This window comes from Eurosta solidaginis, chromosome 4, assembly GCF_040869045.1.
Source record: "Eurosta solidaginis isolate ZX-2024a chromosome 4, ASM4086904v1, whole genome shotgun sequence".
Taxonomy (NCBI): Eukaryota; Metazoa; Arthropoda; class Insecta; order Diptera; family Tephritidae; genus Eurosta; species Eurosta solidaginis.
In genome coordinates, this window is record NC_090322.1 from 44,026,443 (window position 1) to 44,047,518 (window position 21,076).

General features: G+C 37.9%; 1 protein-coding gene across 5 annotated transcripts in view; it reads left to right on the forward strand.

Moving 5' to 3' along the window:
* Nucleotides 1-21,076, forward strand: part of Fas2 (fasciclin 2) — a 517,277-nt gene that overhangs the window by 409,812 nt on the left and 86,389 nt on the right. For all 5 annotated transcript variants that reach the window (XM_067781353.1, XM_067781355.1, XM_067781354.1 and 2 more), the window contains one exon: nt 19,034-19,194. In XM_067781353.1, the coding sequence (XP_067637454.1) occupies nt 19,034-19,194 (161 nt within the window). The remainder of the gene's footprint in view (nt 1-19,033; nt 19,195-21,076) is intronic.

The window sequence follows — 21,076 nt, forward strand, 5'->3', positions numbered from 1 at the left end:
AGTTAAATTTTAATTAATATTTCTATGGAGAATATTTGCCAATTTAATACCAAATATTTATAAATATTTTCCACCTGCAGCATTATCTAACAGAATTTAAATGGTTTTATGAGTGTGCAATAATTGGCATCAGCACATACATACATACATTTGTGTACAAACTAGAGATGACGATTTGCTTGATTTTTTGCCTCCAGCGATTTTCGGGATCTGAAATTTCAATAACGAGATCGCGGGAATGCTCCGAAATTAAGCCCGCATAGACTCCAATTATTAAAAGAAACAGCGTATTCGCGTCTTGGCAGACACGCCATAGTTGATGGAATTAAAATTCGCGACTGTGAAGGATTTCGTCTATTTGTGAACCAGCATTAACAGCAAAAGCAAAGTCAGCTTATAAATAAAATGAAGATTAACTTTTGCCAACAAGTGCTACTTTGTAGTGAGTAGGCAATTCAAAAGTAAAGTTTTCTCTCACGCTCTACAAGTTGCTCATCACACCTGTACTGATATATGGCTAGAAATCATGGACGGTATCGGGAGAAGATGAGGTGCCTCTTGGACGTATAATGATGAGCTGTATGAGCTTTACGCAAATATGACTATAGTGCAGCAATAAAAACGCAAAGGCTTCGGCTGGGTCATGTTATGCGAAGTCATGTTGTACGTAGACGCTTCGGCCAGGAAATTATTTCTGTCAACATCGGAGTTTGGAAGAGGAAGGGAGTGACCTCCATTGAGTTGGGAGAGGCAGGTGGAGTAAGACTTGACCTACATTGGTGTTCCCAATTGCTGTGGCTTTTGTTGTTGTATTAACGATAAAGACACTCCCCGCAGAAAAAACTCGAAAACCTGGATCAATTTTAAGAATCTGACTTCAGATTAAGGGGACTCTGTAATCAAAACCCTTAAAAATCGATCTTGGATACGTTGTTTAACCATTCGTGTTCTTGCCGGGTTTCTTTTAGTAAGAAAATGTCGAAAGCTTATATGGATCGGTTGTGTGGATTGCTAACGCAGACCAAGTCATTTTGGATATGCGATTTGCATGAGAAAATGCGTCGCATTTGGAATTTACGCCTAAAATGACGCATTTGGTGCAGTGTCAATGTGATATAATGCTTATTTTGCTCTTAAAAAGAGGATATTTGTAGAACAAGGTTTAAATTATTTAAATGGATATTAAAGTGCTATTTTAAAAAATGCGGATTAAAGTCGAATAATCCCGAGATATTTAGCACTTTAAATACACAGGGATCCCAGGATTCCGGGACCCTCATCCCTAACATAAACACATGTGAAGCAATAATTAAAAATTATGTATTTTCAAATATTTACTAAATAAATACCGAAGCATAAAATTGAGTATGTCATAAAATACTTAAACAAATAGCAATGGCAATTACAACATATTAAGTAATTGTTTTGAAATGGCTAATGGTTGGCAGGCGTTTGTAATACCGCAATTTTTCGCGCATTCATAAATTTCCGCAATCGATTTGTTACTTAAGCACAAACGTGCATTGAAGGTCAAAGGTCAACGACCCGACTTGCATAATGCGAAGGGCGTCATCTAAGAAACCCGTGTCACCATCCGAATGAAAAAAAAAATGTGATATGATACCTTAAACAATTGCGAAACACAGCCGAAAAAAATCGTCAACAGTACTGAAAAGATGGCGAAATGATAACAAAAACAATCGCGAAATGATTCGAAGATAAAACCAAAATTGTCCATATGTGATTCCAAAATGACTTCAAAGTAGTCCGAAATCATTCAGAACAACAACTCAAAATGAGCCAGTGATAGACTTGAAATCATCTGCAAATAATTCTGAAACAACCCCATGTATGTATACTCGGGAAATGACTCCGAACTTATCCAAAAAAAAAAAACTATGCGAAACTTTTTCGATATAGTCCCGAAACGATACCGAAATAGTCCCGAAAAAAAGTGACAAGATTTTGGAAATAATCCTAAAATTATGCTGTAGCTTTTCAGCTGTTAAAACTTAAATCCATTTGAAGCATGGCCAATAGGGTGGGTCGATTTGTATGGACGAAAGTTAACCTATATCGCGCCATCGATTTTTCGATAGGATTTGGGCTCACGAGAAAAGTTCCACTACGCATACCCAAAAAACTAATTTCCGAGGCTGCGAAATTTCATTTGTTTACTTTTTTCGACTTTGATTTTTAAGGTTTTTTTCATGACCTACTAAAAAGATGTATACCCTGTCCGACCCAAAAATGTTCGCTAAAAACGTTGGCGATAACAGTTTTTCGAAAAAAAAAATATTTTTTTTGGGTCGGACAGGGTATACATGCAAATTTTACAATCAAATGAAAATTTTTTAGTAGGTCATGAAAAAAATCTTAAAAATCAAAGTCGAAAAAAGTCAAAAAAATTAAATTTCGCAAGCTCGAAAATTATTTTTTTGGGTATGCGTAGTGGCACTTTTTTTTTTCCTGAGCTCAAATCCTATAATAAATCGACCCAGTCTAATATACATACTTCAAAATTTATTTTGGATGCTTCGATATCGGTATATTTGGATTTTTGGTTTTGTGGCCAAAGTTTAACTAACACGACAAACAAAATTAGATGAAATTTTACATACAGCTAGCTTAGACACTGACAGAAATCTCAGAATGATCCGGCGATAGTCCTGAGAAAGCTCCAAAGCAATACTGAAATTAAATTAATTTATTTTAAAACAATCCCGAAAATGTCCAAAATAGTTTTGAAATAATATCGATAAAGAACACAGAAATAGCAGCAAATAATCTCGAAATGACGCAATCAACTAAGAAGCTGATATACATTCGAAACAATAACGCAACGATCCCGAATACTAATCCTAAACAGTTCTTACTCTAAGGCCGACTCATTAAATTTATTTTGTTATATTTTTATTTAAGATCTGGCTTATATTAACAATAGTTTAATTAATATACATTTAATACGGGAACCGCGCCCATTACAGTTAAATTATGAAATTGAACGCTAGCTGCCCTAATTAAAAACTATTACTTGCACATGTGCAATACACATGTATGCACACATATATATACAACGCCGTTGTTAACATTGAAACTACCCTGCAAAAAATCGTGCGAATAATCCCTAAGGAGACCGGTCTGCGATTGATCCATTTTGCCCACATTGGTGAAATAATTGATCCTCTCTAGTCCATTTTGGGTATATTTAGCATCAGTCAGTTTGAAAATGAAAACAAAAAACAGCAACGAAATGAATAAAATAAAAAGATTAAATGTGATTAAATAAAATTATAAGGAAATAAAAAGAGGAGCTCTATACCGAGCCTAAAATACTTGGACCATATGTTCCGTTATCGTAATATTTCTTTTGTTTTTATTATTCTACAACACCAATACGAAAAAAATAATTAAGAATATTGTACTAGAGTTCAAAAAATTATAAAATCCGTAAGAATTTCCGTAGAACAGCACGTAGAAGTACGAAGAGAATCTGTCCGACACTACCCATAGGAGTACAAAGAGGACCTCTCAGACAGTTCCCGTTCAGGTGTTTTGTACTCATTTATTGTAACCGCCCCACCGGCGATAAACACTATTGACTCCTTGACTATATGTGACTTCACAGACTAGCCCGTTCAACCAACCTAACATCACCGGCGTTGGTAAATTATTGTCAACTCTGGTCTGATCATACTAGGCTAATCTTAACGAACAATATCTATCACTTTTGGCGATAAAGTTTTATCGGACCAACATCATTCTACTACCAATCGGGTTAAAAATGCGACTGGTCCCTATTTGGGTCCTTATTGAACAGAAAAGGCACCGATGAAAAATGGATTGTTCCTATGGATCCCTTTCGGGTATAAATGGATACAATTAGTCTCCTCATTGGACATGCCCAAACAAAAGGGAACATTTGAACTCATACAAAGAGATCAAAACTGGTATTGTTCGCATACTACTTTGCGATGCATCCTGAATTCATCCTAGACTAATCGCATTTTTTGCAGGGTAATACGACAAAATGAAAACTAATGCACTTTGCCAAAAAAATTCACGCAAGCCTGTCATAAATTGGTCTTAATTCAGTGCTCACAACCAATGAAAATGTTTTACAAAATTAAAAAAAAAATTTTGCTTACAGCAAAAATTTACTAAGTACAACGAATTTTCTACGTTACCATATTTTAAGCGCCTATTTTTGTTGCATCGACATTTTCCATGCCCCACAATTTAATTTACTCAGAATAGCGTTTAAGCCTGAACGAATTGCAAAATGCGCACTATTTAATGCAGAAAAATATGTGAAAATGCGCCTAACTAATGCGTTTAACATCAGCAAAAGCGCCCGAAAATATGCTACCACTTACACAAATACACACACGTGCATTTTGAAATGCGTTTTTTGTTTTTGTTATTGTGGTCAAGCATTAAAACACACAATTAACTTTAACTATCGAACAATTTCGGCAAATAAACTCTGAACAAAAATCAACTGAGTGCATGAAAAGGGTTGTCTGATATGAGAAGGAGAGCAGTGAATTGGTTTCACCCACGCGTTGAACATTGGCAAATGCATGCGAACTACGAAAATTGCAAACCGCGCACATTGTGCCAATTTATTTGGCTTTTCCAATTGCGGATTTGTGCAAAGTAGCAGTACATGAAAGGGCGTTAAGCAAAATGCGACTGATGCAGTTTGCAATTTTACTTACCAATACACACACGCACACATACACACATACGTTATTAACAAACACACAGCAAGAGCTTGTGCTGTGGTCAAAACAAAAATAGGAATTACGGATTGCGTATTGCTCTCAGTTTGAAAATAGGTAGTGTTGTGTAAAATAGTAATATAAGCAGCAACAACAATAACAACAATCGGTTTGTTAATAGTGAACAAAGCTGATGAAATTCGCTGCATTAAGAAGTACTTTTGAAAACATCGTGAACGCGTATTCACTCTGTCATGAAGAACAAAATTGAAGGCTTACGAAAAAAATAGGACAACTCTGTTGATTTTGATTAAGAAATTGTCCATAATAACTACATCCTGCTTTGTTTCCTTTTCGAACCAGTCTGAAAACCTGAAAAAAACTACCAAGTCCATCAACTTGGCGCAGATTATCGAGAAAGGTCGCTCCCAGAAAGCGCTGTCTTGCGCCACTTAGCGCCGTTGCAGATGAGGTGAACCACAGTTTCCTGCTTTTCATCCTCCTTGCAAGTCCTGCAGTAACAACATAGCTTTTCTGCATGCTTACCCATAGGACCAGTTAGTTCTCCTACAAGTGTGAAGATTTTATCCCTATTTAGGGTGTTAAAGTGGTGCGATCTTTGAGGATCCCATTTTGGCTAGGTTTGCTTAGATGTCCGACACCTCAGTGTTAGTATCCATCTACCGCTGGGTTGACCGTAGGTATATTATTTAGCATTAGCTTTCATGTGGCATACATAAGCGTTCTTTGCTAGGAAGAATCTACCTGGTCCTTCCCTGCCTAGCGAGCTCATTTGCAGTGCAGTTTTCCTCGACGTTCTTGTGCCTCGGGACCCATGTGAGATGTTAAGTTCGGTGACATTTTAGAATTAGTTCAGAATTGAACGAGTAAGATATAAGAGATTTGACAGCCGAGTGCCTGTCGCTGAAAATAGAGATTTTTTGCCGATATTGCGGTTTCCATAACGGCTTATACTTCTGCCTGGAAAACACTAGATTTACCGCTCACTCCGAAGAGGAGTTGGAGAGCTATTTCCTTGAAAAGATTCCTCCTCCAATTCTGCCGTTGAGCTAAGAACCGTCGGTGTATATGGAAGTGCTGCCGTCAACAGCGAGACACCTTTCCGGTTCTGCCCATTCATCCCTGCTGAGTATCTTTACCATAAAGTTGCTTTCCGCACAGGAAGGAAACTGTATTTTCTTAGTATGCTGAAGTGTCCCATGGTTAAAGAGTTCCACTTCCACAAACCTCTTAAACACAGAGCTGACGTTGCCGCTGCTCATCGACTCGCTAGATCTAAGGTTATAATGTCAAGAAGGATCTGAATAGCTTCATTAGGCGTTTTCTTAGAATAGCAATTATGCTGATAATACAAGATCTGTATACAACAAGTTTAGTTTTGAACAACTTGCTCAAGGCTGACCATTATTCGTGTCGGATAATCACGGTATACGCTCGTCTTCATTTAGTTTTTAGTTTTGGTAATCTCATCCGTGGTATTTTGTATCTTTTGGTGCATAAGACATGCTCAACTTTATCGGAATTGACGGTGAGTGCGCATCGGGAGGCCCATAGAGAAACCTCTCGCAATGCTACCTGCATTAGGTTCCATGAAGTTTGAAGTTAAAATTATGATTACGGGCGCCTTTTTCTCTGGCTCGGAGTGGCCAGGTCGCGGGACCCCTTCCACAGACGTGGGAATAGACGTTACTGTACAGGTGATTTGTTGGTGTTTGGCATCAGCAGGTGTGATGATGTTCGCCACTGCCGCAACCACTGCCACACTGGTTCCGACTCCACCAAGTCGCTGTTACCTTTCAGCAGCTCTTCCACCTTTCAAAATTCCATCACAGCGTACGTGAACACTCAGGGCTTGCGCCGGCGTCGTCCTTCCCCTTTTCATTTTGTTTGCTGAAAAATGTTCACCTTGTTGATGTGAGCTTCCGTAGTTATGTTAAGGAATTTTCGACACCTTTTTTACCACAGAGTAAGTCTGTATATACGTCATCCTTCTCTTTCCTCAGTGCTTGGGAACAGATGTACGACATATTGAAGGGTTTTGCTTGTGTGCAGATCGTGGCGAAATGATCGTCTACAGGTGAGAACTATAAGCAGGCTTCGTATATCCCTTCATGTATTGTCCCTATCAATCGCATCGTGCCTCACGAAGCCTTGCCTGCATCCCATCGACGCACAATCCCCACTACCATATTGCGCTCTATTTAGTTCGACCTTCATAAATCTTTACTGAAAAAATATATCACTAAGGTTGGTCGTTCCAAGAACACTTAAATTTCTATTTTAATCTTTAACACTTTCTTACTTTAATATGACTCGTTGTTGTTGTTGTTGTAGCAATGTTTCGCCCCACCTAATAGCTGCGACCGATCGCAAATTGTCATCAATATCCTCTAACGGGAGTCCAAGGAAACTTCCTGTTTCGACAGGGGTGGACCATAATGAAAGGGGTGTTAGAGGCGTTGGTTCCACATTACAATTAAATAGATGGTTGGTGTCATGTGAGGACACATTGCAAGCGGGGCATACATTTTGTATGTCGGGGTTGATTCTGGATATGTAAGAGTTTAACCTGTTACAATATCCCGAACGAAGTTGAGCCAGAGTGACTCGCGTTTCCCTGGGGAGTATGCGTTCCTCTTCTGTAAGTTTTGGGTACTGTTCGCTGAGTACTGGATTCACCGGGCAATTCCCGGCATAAACGTCCGACGCCTGTTTGTGGAGTTCACCAAGGACCTGCTTGTGTTTTTTTGCTTCATACGGCTGAGTTCTCAGGTGCCGTATTTCCTCAAAATTCTTACGGAGATGACTCCTTAAGTCCCTGGGCGGTGTTGGCTCATCAATCAGATGTCTGTTGGGATGCCCAGGTTTCTGGGTTTGGTTAGCATCTCTTTTCCCTCCCTGATGGAGAGTATTCTCGGCTCATTATGTAGATGGTGTTCTGGGGACATAATAAGACAGCCCGTGGGGCTTCTGATTTAAACCACAATTTATCTGGGTGCTAATGGCATTTAGCGCGGTGGTGGTGCTGTGAAGTTTTCTAAAGCCGTGCTGATGACAGGCTAGCTGCAAATTTGCTTTGAAGTAGGGGAGCAAAATGGCTTCAAGCGTCTTGGCTACTGGCGATAGGAGAGATATCGGCGATATTACTCTCCTATGTTAGCTGGTTTCCCAGGCTTTAGTAGCGGGACCACCTTGGCCATTTTCCATTTAATGTGACTCGTCTTTTTTTGCTTTCATTGCTGTTGTTGTTTCCCTTTTTTTATGCACAACTACCATTACCATATCAATGTAACAACTGCAACTGAAATTTCACTTTGTTTGGTAGTACTATTTTTAAATTTTCTGCTTAACAGCGTTTGAGGTGCTATCCAAAATGCCGACAGTTGTTATTGGGTAGCTCCACATCACAAACAACAACAACAAAATATGTAACGACTGTAACCGCAACAACAAGCAATCACCATCAACAGTTACTGTTCGCATTGCAACAACAATTACGACCACACGCCCGCTTTACAAAAGCCTTACTTACACACATGACCAACCCAATGCCACCGAATGGTCGAATGGTTCGCTGACTGACTTACTGAATAAAATACCTACATAGTGACCATTCGAATCACTAACTCCATCAACAATAGCTTTTACGGTTGGTCAGTTGAATGCAACACAAAGCGTGAGTGGTGAAGAATGAGAACAAAAAAACACACTTCATAGCACATAGCAAGCACCACTGCAATATCAAATGAGAAATGAGAGAAGCGGTGAGGACAGTGATGGTGTATTTTTTATTGTATTGATGGAGTTACTCGTCTAGTTGTTGTTATTTTCATATGTGTAGTTCGTGTTCGTTCCATATTTGTGGTAGTGGCAACAATTGCAAGGCACATCAACGCAGCTGTGAATTTTGATAAATATGCACTTCGATTGAGTAACTGAGTAACTGACTGATTAGATGGAATGAGTGAATGACTAGTGCTAGGTTGAGTTTCCTATTGTTTTGTTTGTTGACCACAAAATGCTGAAAACCAGCGAGTAAACTAAAATTGCTCGAAGAACTACCCAAACAATAAAAAAAATTACAACCGCAGCATACTGAACTGAAGGATCAGGCAAGCTTCTAAAATTAAGGGAGGAATCAAATAACACTCATATACCCGGTTGAAAGTTTGGAAAACATTTGTTAATTTGAAAGGATAGTATTTCGCCTATACTCGAAGGACATTAACTTATGGAGCTATTTCTGGAGGAAGATGCTAGACAAAAAGAAGCAATCAACATAGAGTAGGGAAGGTGCAAAGGCGCAGTGAGCAGCGCACCTCAGAAAAGTTTGAACGTAATTTTTCACTTGATGCCTCTACAAGTGCCCGTGCAGGGATTGGCTGCGAAAGGGATTCTACGACTAAAAGAATACAACGTATGGAAATCAACCGAATGTGGACACGCAAGGATATTAGATGACATGCCAAGCAGACTATTAATCGGAATCAGAACTGACCTTACGTGCGACAAGGACCATATTATGGCGGTTTTTGGCTTCCATGTGCAGAACATAAGACATCCTTCAAGGCAGGAATGGGGGAAAGGCCTAGGTAGTGGCAGCGACATTACAATCTATACAGACAGCTCAAAAATTGAAAAAAGAATCGCCGCTAGAATGTACCCGAAGCATCAGGAAGTTCAATCGTACGGACTTCCTGACTCATGCAGTGTCTTTGAGGCAAAGGTCTATGCCTCCAGTATAGATAGTCGCAGACATCATTATATCGATCTTTGTCTACAGTCAAACTGGTTTAAGGGCATAAGAATCTAATGTGAAAATGTCGGATATCGTGCGGAGGTGTCGAGCTTCGCTGGTGTCCATAAGGTACATAAATGCCTGCCTTTGCTGGGTCCCGAGGCACAGGGATATTGAAAGGAATGAGATGGCCAGAAATGGACTTAAGCACGGCGGACTGCGTACGACCATCGCTTTGTTATTTCCTGAGAAGAATCAAGGAACATTAGATTATGGCAACGGACATTCTGTGGACCAAACGGGATGATTGTGAAATCTAAAAGTCCTTATGGCCATGTTTGGATAAGAAAGGAACTAGCTTCCTTCACAAGCTAAATAAAGAGTAAGAGTACTTATGGATGTCATTGCGCTATTGCACCAACGCTCAGACGGTTGCGCATAACAACAAGCTACCTTTGCAAAAGCTAGAAACTGTCAGGATGAGGAGGAAGAAGATTCGATTACTTTCTCTGCCGATGTCCGGACTGCAAACAGGACGACACAGATTTATGGGCGCATGGTTTTTCGACAGTCTGAGAGATGTTGGGAAGGTGGATCTTTCACTCCTGCTTAAGCTCATCAGAGTCAGCAAGTTGGTGTTCGTTGAGGACCACTAGCAGGAAGTAATCTGGTTCAATGAATGTGCCGCCACCCGGCACTCACTGAAGACACTCACAATGAACACAAATGTAATTATATGCTTGTCTACTGGGTATAACGACAGCATGAGCATTTGTCTGCCCAAAAACCAATCACAACAAAACTATGCCGCTCACACAAAAGCACATTAGCTTCTACACTTGTTATATACGAAATAGTTCAGATTCCCCAATCAATGCACATGGATCCCACTAAAGACAATTGCCCACCTTAAAACAAAAGCATTCCAGGTGCCTACTCTGTAGTAACGGCCGTCAATTTCTTATGCACACACTTTACTAGAAGCATTAAAGCGTTAAATTAAAAATTTTCCAACAAATGCAAGAGGTAGCATGATTTTAGGCGCATTACTTACTGGTCGTATGCTCATGAATACTTGAATATGTAATTTTGCACTTTGCAACTGCACTTGATTTATGCCACAAAATTAAACAAATACAATTTGCAATAGCACTTTTCATCTTTTATTCGTTACAACAAACATCTGGTGAATATGACTGAATAAATTGGTTTGGATTGATTTGGGCTGACTTGGTTTGCCTTTATAAATTACCTTAATCTATAAATACTTCCGGGTGCTCTTTTGCATACGTACAGGCGCTGTTGGTAAACTTTTATGATTGTACTCAAATAGTACACATAGGTGAAATTGTAGTTAATTGCATTGGCATTTGAGACTTTAGTTTTTACTTTACTTTGATTTTATTTAATTGATTGAACTTGAATATAGAGAACTGATCATTCACTGAACATTTCAAAACTTAAATTAATCATTATAAATGGAGTAAGATAAAAGGCATTTTAATTTAACTCGCATTCTTAGCAAAGGGACTAAACGTGATGCCCTTCCAAGTGTCGTTATCGCTATACAGCAATATAAGTACAAGAAAATGCACTGATTTCCGCGTCATTGGCTGTGCTTAAAATTATGTTAAAAGAGTGGCCCACTGCAGAGCACTTTCAAGACAAGTAACCCAAGACTTGCAATCTAGCTTTATAAACGCATTACCGCCCAGCGAGTAATCGCCGTTCTGAGTGTAAATAAAGACCCTACATCCACGATCGTACGCTCCACTGTTGCCGAGCACTGACCAACCCACCGTAGAAATAATATATAATAAGCCAGACCACCTCGCCCCCATTCTTTCCACTATCTTAGCCTGGATAACCGCTACTCTCCTAACACCTCAATTCATATGCATGTGTGTATTAGATATACCCTTATAAATACTATGTTTTTATTCATTTGGGGTTTGTGGAACCCTGTATTGACTGAATGCTACCTCAGGCTTAGAAAAACCTTCTTATTAGGCTTTAGGGTTGAATGGGCTAGCGTTTTGCTCTAGAGTATGATCGTCTTTGGGCGCACGCGCGGTACAAAAAATTATGTACTACCAGAGCCATCCCTCAAGAAAATATTCTGTCATATCTCTTATGGAGACGTAGTTAACGAAATTCGGAAAACTTAAGAGTAAATGCAATGAGGATAGGAGGCATACGCTGAAGACTTAAATATACTGGTCCCTTGCTTATTGTTTCCAATGATTTATGAAGTCATGGAAATAGCACTTTGCAACTTCTCGCTATTGACAGCTCAAAACAGAAGATCTGGGAAACCAGGCGTTAACATAGAAAATTTTCTCGCTTCTGACGGTTCCTTCGGAATTGAGCGATATAATATAATCCCATATATAGTGCACTATTATCCAAGGTTGAAAGGTATTTATAATAAGCTAAAGGTTCAAAGATTGCGCCTAAAATTATGTCAAATAAAGTGAGCTCGCTGTCCGCAAATGGTTAATAAGGCTCGATGAGGTCATAGCGATCCCGGGACAGTAACACAACGCACTCACGTGTTGATTCAAATCAAATCTCTTTGTTATTTACTTTATTTTCAATTACTATTTCACGCCATTCATGCCACGTATAGATTTTCGTTGCCATTACTTTCAATAACTGCTGATTGGAAATCTTCAGCCTAAAAATAGCATCAACCAGTAGATAGACACCACATTAAATGTGGCATTTTGGTATTCCCAATAGCACGCACAACTAACACAAAGTCAAATCAAATATTTTTGTTATTTAAGCATACATTAATAATAAACTTAAATGCAAACAAAACCAAATCCAACCATGTGTAGCACGCAAACGGTAAATAGGTAAACATTTATTTAAATAAGGCATACCTTTAGGCGTTACATGATTATGTTATTACTTGTTTATTAAAACTTTTATCTGCGTGTCAATAATTAAAACTTATTTGTTTGATATCTGTCATATACTAAAAACTCAAATAACAAGTTAATTTATCAATAAATTCCCTAAACAGAATATGTGATTCGTAAATAATTGCATACCTTACGGCGTTTGGCATTATTTCATATGCAACACTCGAGTAGATTTATACAAACATAAACGTTAATGATATTTTCAGAGCATTGCGCTATTTAAAATTATGAAATTAAGCGCACAATGTCAATATTAATATCAAATAAGCATTTAAGTCTCCCTTCATTCATACTTCCAAGCATATAAAAGTCATTAAGATTTTGAGTTTGTGATAAATTTTATTATTCGGTTGCACATTAATTAGCAGCTCGCGGCTGTGCTTCAATTCAAACACAATAAATGCTTATATTATGTTTATCAGCAGCATTTTTGGCGCCAAATCTTGATTGAATGTTACACTTTTCTGTTGCTGCCGCACTTGTCAGAACATTGTTGGATATTTACAACGCCAAGTTTAAATAGGAATACACATGTTATGTATAAATTTTCAAATGGATTATTCGCATTTCTTTTTTGCTACTATACTTGAGCTATATTTGCTTGGAGAAATTATGTGTGACATACTTTTAGGCGCTTTTATCCCTACGTTTCATACAAACGGAAATACATCGAATTTGGCTTTGTAATGAAAGTCTTGGTCATTGTAGGTTGCCAGTTAACTAGCGTGTCTTTCAGGCGAAAGTTTTAGACGCGGAGAAAGCAGCAGAAGTTTTGGAGGAAGCTTGCTAAAGCTGCAGTCTAGTCAATGCATATATTGATAGTCAGGCGGCGATCATGGCAATAATCTCGCATAGAACTTCACCAAAAACTCACCTAGAATGCAAAGAAGCTATAGAGAGACTTCGCTCAGGCCTGATTATACATCTTTACAGGTTTCCCGATTATAAAGTGATTTAAGGTAAAGAAAAGGTCGACGAGAAATGTAAAGGAGGGTGCAGCACTCGATGAATCGAGGGTAGACGTTCCAATCCGTTTGGGAGAAATCGAAACGAGACAGGAGTTGCATATGATCCACAAAGCATGGAAGACGTGGATAGGAGCGCGCAGCTACAAAACCTCTAAGATGGTATGTAAATCCTACGTTGTAAGACTCACAAAGTTGCTCATATCATTAGGCTCTCGATGGGCATACCAACTGGACACTGCCTTCTGGTGGTACATGCTTATAAGTAAGGTAGCAGAAGTAGAAAGTGCGATCTGCAGGAAGAAACGCTTGCGCACGTTTTGTGTTCATGTACTACGCTTGCAGGTTTAAAGCTCCAGCTACTAGAGACGGCAGAGTTGCCAGATTTTAGGTCCTAGAAAACGTTTAGTATTTGCCAGGGGGGCAGAGTTATTCTATAAAAAAGTCCAGGTGCCTAATTGGGGTAGCTTGCGGGAAATGAGAGGGCAGGACGGCTTCCAGTGTTTTGGCTATTGGCGATTGGAGGGACATTGGACGGTATGAATATCTTTCGTTCTGGTTTTCCAGGCCTGAGTAGTGGTAGCACCCTAGCTATTATCAATGTTTCAGGACTGACAAAGATGGCCAGCCACAAGTTGGAAATATGCGCCAGATAACTAAGTCCCTCATTGCAAAAGTTTTTACGCATCGACAAGGCAATCCCGTTCGGACCTATGTACTTATTTTAATAATCAGCATTTTTGATCGCTTCTTCAACCTCTTTGATGGTGGTGGTACTGGGAGAAGCGCTGTGTTTATGTTTATGTGTGCGTCTCTTGACCTAGATTTGTCATCTGAGGAATGCTTTACGTATTGCATCATATGTGATGAATCCGCCTATCGCTCTAGCGAGAGTAGTGTGGGCAGGTGGTCGGTAAGCATTGACTGCCAACTAACGCAATTCCTGAGTCCTTTGCTCACTTTAGAAATGTCTGACAAGCTACAACAATTACTTTACACTCACGTGGGTATATCACCGTTCATAGTGCAGAACGTCTTATCGTCTATTTGGTCCACCAAAATGTCTCCCCTGCTATCTGCTGCACTTTGGAGCAGTGCATGATGGGCCTTTTAAACGCCTTAAATTATATGACTTTCAACAGGAGGGATATTTTTAGAAACTTATGATTTCAAGATTTACATCGCCTGAAGAAACAGCCACTTGGCAAAACGTGCACAAAAGCACTCTAAGGGAGCACCGCATCCAAGACAGGCACAGAACTGGGTACATGGCGCAAACTTATATACTCTATATTGGCAAACAGAGCAAAGACTAGCGTATATTTATCCGTCCTTCTCATGTAGTAGTATCGTAACGAAGAGGGAGAGACATGGACAGGCGCTGGTGCATGACATCAGTTTGTTTGTTGTTGCGATAAGGACATTCCCCGAAGGCCTTGGGGGTGTAGTCGATGTTTATGGTCCTTTGCCGGATGCAGATCCGGCACGTTCCGGTAACAAGCACCATTAAGGCACCAGCCCGACCATCTTGGGAACGATTTAGTATGACCACATGAAACCTTCAAGGCCATAACCGCCATCCCACCTCCTAGATCCATGAGGCACTTGGGATCGCCAGAGCCTTGTCTGTTAAGGTGACAGGATTCGCCACGGATAGGTGAGGTTGACAGTTGGGTTGGAGAAGCTATATTTTACGCTGGCAACACCTTGAAAGGGTTGCGCTACACAATCCCTTGAATCAATTTGGTATTTTAGTCGCCTCTTACGACAGGCATACCTGCCGCGGCTATATTCTAAGCTCTTTAATCCCTGGGGCAGCTTGGTAGATAGCAGCGATGTGAACAGCTGCGTGAGCCGGAAGCGTGGCGAACAGATTCTGGGATCCGAGAACACACCGTTCAAAACAACCTACCTCTTGCACGTGACACATTGACAGGAGTGTAACCGTCCTAAATACCTATATTATTTTATGCAACCTGCTGCGGTATTGGCCAGATGTATGGGTTCTTCTTGCCTTCCGGCCAAATATCTGTCTAGTTTCGTTTCAGTTACGTATTTTTTTAACTCTTTCATCTCATTACAATATTATATTGTAACAAATTTTAAAGTTCCTGATAAATATGTACCTTCTGCTAACCTTCGAATCGCTGAACTGTCGAATAAATAATTCCAATATTCAGTATTGCAAAATTGTCTTTATTTAAACTACTTTGGGAGTAGTACAACTATGCTTCACTATCACGTGTTTCACAAAAGCGTGTTTAAATCAAACTGATCAGTTATTCCTCAGCTTGTGTTGCTTTTATGCTCTCTGTTGCTTCGTTCGCATATTTCTCCTAAGGTGTAGATTTTCATGCAGATGGAACAGTTGTATCGCACACTTGGTTATTTAGCTATATTCGTGTGTATGTATAAGAACTTCGTCTCTTAGCTGATGACTACATATGTGTATGTGAGATAATTTCTTTGCTCTAATTTGCTGGTTATGTGTGTGGAATAATCTTCGTTGCCTTGTACATAAGTGCGGCTGCTTGCCGTTTTTGTTGTTGTGATTATTTACTAACAGCATAGTGATGTCAACATTCGCCACAATATGATATTCTTTGAAGTCTGCGCAGTAAGAAATGAAGCGCCTTCAAAAATTTAAAAAAACTCCTATTTTTCCATTTAACCAATATGGCACAAAAATTTTCTGTTTCCGTTAAAAATTTCCAAATGGATTTATCTTAAAATTGTTTATGCCATGGCCATAACCTTAATTGTACTTCAACTTAGAATTGAGTATGGAACATACACTGAAATGTTTTTCAGTTTAAATTTTACATATTACATTTTCGGTTTAAAAGAATTTAATTATATACATATTAGAAATTTTATAATTAAAATTAAATATTCCGACTATTTATGCAAATGCCATGTTGGCCACTAATTAAGACCATAAATATGTAGATGAATAAACTTCATTATTTCTAAATACATATGTACATATATTTGTATATATACATATTAACCATAAACTTATGTTCGTTTTTTACACTAACAAAGCACACGCTAGAAATTGCTAACAGCATTACAATTTAGGAAGATAAATCACAGCAGCACATAATCATTTCAGATTTTACACTCATTGCCATGTTTTTGTATGTGCCTACAGTAAAAAAAAAACTTTCTAACTTAGTAACATATCTAAGTACATATGTATGTATCTATTTACCTTAAAAACTTTCCTTATTTTTATAGCCAACAAATGCATAATGAAAATTTTAATTAATTTAAAACAAATATTAGTTGAACTAACTTACAAAATAAGTTTGTTTGAAAAAAAGAAACCAACATAAAAAGCATAAAATTGTAAAGCAAACACACTGAAAGAAATGGTGCTAGTAAATCAACAAATTGGTTCTGTTGTTCTTGACTTAACGGAGATTCGGTGAAATTGATCGAATTATGTTTAATTCGACCGAGTTCTTTGTCAGGCGAACAAATTAGTTTAGTCATTTCAACAGAAGAGAAATTGTCGCTCCTAAGTTAACAAAATTCTCTAATATTGACAGATTCCTAATCAATCTAACTGATTTTTCTGTTAACACAACTGATCTCACTGGTCATTTCATCAGCGATCAACAGTCTATACATGAGCAAATTTCAAAGAAAATTTTAAGCTGACTGCGCTCTCTACTTTGTACTTATGACGATGGTGCCACTTGTTTAAAAAAAAATACCAAAATAAGAAAACCACCAAATCGAAAAAACACATAAAATGGGAAAACAGCAAAAAGCTAGTTTTTCAGTTATCAATACAAAACGAAAAACCCTTTTTTGAATTTACTGTGCAAAAAATTATGAGATACCGGGACACCTATTTATCGGGTACAATTTTGCAACTTCTCCTCCAAGCGAAATGCAAAATTGCGCCCTCTTGTTGCAAAAGTTGTATTTCAACGAACAGGATTTTCCAAAGTTAGTAACATTTTGGTTCAAGTTTTTACGAATTGTGACTCACGCGCAACAATTTAATAAGATAATAAAAAAACATCCTTTTTCAATGTTGATGTTTCCAACAACATAAAAGTTTGAGCTGTTTTGGAATCGTTTCAAGTTAAAGTGTTACGAAAATTTAACTTGCCGAATTACATGTCAAGTTACTCCAGTTGTGAATTACCTTCTAACGATTTGATTCTTTACTTTTCTATAACTTACAAGTTCTCTATTTAAAATGTTATATCAAACATTTATACTACAAGTTCGAAACAAACAAGTGTGGCAACTACATGCGAGAGAAGAAATTGAGAATGAGCTGAGCTGCAACTGAAAGAATTGAGAATCAGTTTTGTGACTACTATTTTCATTTCTATTTGCAAAGCGAAGTTCAAAACTATAAATTAATTAAATTATAAAATATAAAATTTGGTGAAAGTGCGTTTAATAAAACAAAATAATAAAGTGTATAATGTTTAATGTGTGCCAACATACTTGATGTAAGCCCAATTGAAGTTCGCTTAGAAAGTGTGTACATACGTATGTATATGTAGCAAGCATGCGTATTTATATATTCACGTATTTACGTATGTATGTATATGATCACCGTGGTGTGATGGTAGCGTGCTCCGCCTGCCACACCGCAGCCCCCGGTTCGCACCCCGGGCAAAGTGACATCAAAATTTTAGAAATAAGGTTTTTCAATTAGGAGACAATTTCTCTAAGCGGGGTCGCCCCTCGGCAGTGTTTGGCAAGCGCTCCGAGTGTATTTCTGTCATGAAAAGCTCTCAGTGAAAACTTATCTGCCTTGCAGATGCCGTTCGGAGTCGGCATAAAACAGGTAGGTCACGTCCGGCCAATTTGTAGGTAAAATCAAGAGAAGAGAAGCTCGGCCTTACATCTCTTCGGAGGTTATCGCGCCTTACATTTATTTATTTATGTATATGGCAATATAGGTACTTTCGTACAAAGCTGTCGCAACAACTTTTTTTTGTTCATTTGACTACTAAAACGGTCAATTACGAATCAACTATTTGTGCGCAGTTGATTCAACATCTTGTTGCGATGGATAAAAATTAACAGAAATTTCGGTTGAATTGACCCGTATTTCGGTTCATTTTACCAGGCTTTTTCTTTCAGTGCACAGTTTTTTATATTTTCGCAAAATATAATTTTATTACTAAATTATTTCTAAGGCAAAAAATCTGCCAATAAAAAGCTATTTGTGCTAGCAAACGCTATACGGTTTTGCCAAATTTAATGAGAAATATTTTTCAGTTTTTTTGTTGTTACTCTTTTTTTTCTTTGCTAAAAAGAATATCTTGTAACATTGCTGTGTTTAATATTAAATGAAAATATTTTTCCTCCTATTATTTCTCTATTTTCATATACATAAACGCATCATGCATGCCTTCATAAATGCTCAAATGACATTGCGCTGAACAACAACAACAACAATTACTTAATCAACAACAACGTTAACAACTATCATCATCAACAACAACCACCAATATAACATCCTGCCTCATATGCCAATTTACTTAACTAAAATACCTGCATATCCTTTTCATCGTATATCCTTTTACAAACTTCTGCCTTGCATATAATCAACTCATATTCACATATACATGCACATACATAAATGCCATATATGTGTACAAACATATATACATATAGAACTGGCCGCAATCAACCGCCAATGTATACAGAAACTTTGTCGGAAAGTTTGGCACTGATGATCAATTCGCTGTCCGTAGAAATGGAAGGCAAATATTATTGCACCGCCTCTTATGCAAATACGGAATTACTGGAAACGAGCGTTATAATTAAAACTTACGGTAAGTTGCAATGTTTAACTAAATAATATGTAATATGGCTAAACTTTTTACCAAAACCTCTTTCTTGCGCATCCCATCTCAATTTTGTTGCTTTTTCCTTTAACCCCGCTGGTTTGACTTTAGAGAGTTTCATATGAAGCGCTCAGTTGGACTTCCAGCAATGGAGGAGCAGTAATTTACATGAACTGGAAGTTGTTGAATGCAGTTGTGTTGGTAGAGCAGAGAGGTAGTCACAACATTATTTGCGGTAGTTCTTACTACATTTCTCCTTTGATTTTCCAGGTATTAAATTAACTAGACAGTTGCCGTAATATATATATATATGGTGTGATCGCATGCAACACCTAAGTAAGGCCCTTAGCTAAAAATCCCGGAAAAAGTATCTTCAAAATACTTTCGAGAAAGCTTTCTATACTATACCTTCATGCATGAAAAGCTTCACCGAAAAAACTCCCTTGCAGATGCCAACAGTTATTTTTCGATTTTTCTTCCGCTTAGTAGATAACAGCAATTTTCCTTTTTGTTCTTTTTGCTCTGATAATAAAAAAAAAATTCCTCATACGAAAAGAAAAAAAAAAGCAAATAAGGAAGGCTAAGTTCGGGTGTAACCGAACATTACATACTCAGCTGCCAAATTACAGCTTTTGAATTACCTTCTTTTAAAAGTGGGCAGTGCCACTTCCATTGTCCAAAATTTTACTAATTTTCTATTCTGCGTTATAAGGTTAACCCACCTACCAAGTTTTATCGTTTTATCAGTCTTTGGTAATGAATTATCGCACTTTTTCGATTTTTCGAAATTTTCGATATCGAAAAAGTGGGCGTTGTTATAGTCCAAGTCATTTTAAATAGCGATCTGAGATGAGTGCCCAGGAACTTTCATACCAAATTTCAATAAGATACCTCAAAATTTACTCAAGTTATCGCGTTTACGGACTGACGGACAGACGGACGGACATGGCTAAATAAATTTCTTTTTTCGCCCAGATCATTTTGATATATCTATCTCGATTAGTTTATGCCGTTACGGGATACCGTTATGCGAACAAAATTAATATACTCCGCGAGCTCTGCTCAGCTGATTATAACAAAGCAAATAGATATTTTCTCTATAACAAATAGATTTTTTTTTCGAAAACATCGATAGCTTTTCGATATTAAGTCGATATTTTCTTCGGTAATAATTCGATATTTTTGTGATAAAAAATTGATAAATTTTCGATAACAAAGCGATACATGTGGATAGTTCGATAAAATGCCGACATCCCTCGACAACAAGCCGATAACTCAGCGGTAACAAACCAGTAACATGCCGATTTAAATCCGATTAATATAACAGCCCAATGATTTTTCGTATTCATAAATGAATTTTTCTGACCCTGTTCATTGATTCCAAAATAGTACCAAAATGGAGCAATGAAATAATCGCTAACATTATCGCGTAATTATTTAGAAAGGGCGCCGAAATGATCTATAGATGATTTTATAATGATCTCAAAACAGCTTCAAAACAAGTCCCAAATAATCCCGAAATAATCGTGAATATAGTCCCGTAATGCTCCATAACACATTCCCAAATTGGTCTCGAAATAGTAGCTAAAATAACCCCAAAGATATATCAAAATAACCCAGGAATGATCTCAACATAACTGAAAGCCCGCCTTTGATCTTGGAATTGCTTTTTCTGGTTAACCGTTGAATGCAATCTCTGGAAAAAGAAAATTTGCTATGTGTAGTTGGAAATATTTTGATTAGATATATTTTAGAGCGAAATAAAAAAACTCGGACAAAAACTGTTATTTTATAAGCGGAACAAAAAATTCAAAATATAACCGTTGTTATTTAACTGCAATGCAAAACTCAAAAAATAAAAGTTTTCTTC